The sequence below is a fragment of the Vitis vinifera genome, chromosome 11, assembly GCF_030704535.1.
Source record: "Vitis vinifera cultivar Pinot Noir 40024 chromosome 11, ASM3070453v1".
In the NCBI taxonomy this organism is placed as follows: domain Eukaryota; kingdom Viridiplantae; phylum Streptophyta; class Magnoliopsida; order Vitales; family Vitaceae; genus Vitis; species Vitis vinifera.
Window position 1 is genome coordinate 18,521,582 of NC_081815.1, and position 366 is coordinate 18,521,947.

Below are 366 nucleotides of genomic sequence, written 5' to 3' on the forward strand. Positions count from 1 at the left end.
ATGGATAAATTCCTCAACGATAAGGAAAGAGAGAAGTCTATCAGATTCACTTCTCAGCAGCTCAGGATTGCCATCGATAACTTCAGCATCTTGTTGGGTTCTGGAGGATTTAGAGCAGTTTACAAAGGGGTTTTCCCTAATGGAACTATAGTGGCAGTGAAGATTCTAAGTGGGACTTCTGACGAGAGAATTGAGGAACAATTCATGGCTGAAGTGAGCACCATTGGAAGAATCCATCACTTGAACCTTCTCTGGCTCCATGGTTTCTGCTTTGAGAGTAGCCTGAGAGCCTTGGTCTACGAGTACATGGCGAACGACTCCCTTGACATGTTCTTATTTCGGGAAAACAAGGTGATAGATTTTTAG

At 43.4% G+C, this 366-nt stretch overlaps 1 protein-coding gene across 1 annotated transcript; it reads left to right on the forward strand.

Annotated features, from left to right (window-relative positions):
- Positions 1-366, forward strand: LOC100258177 (rust resistance kinase Lr10-like). Its single transcript, XM_019222948.1, has one exon. It carries the CDS (start codon positions 1-3, stop codon positions 364-366), a length of 366 nt encoding a protein of 121 aa, XP_019078493.1.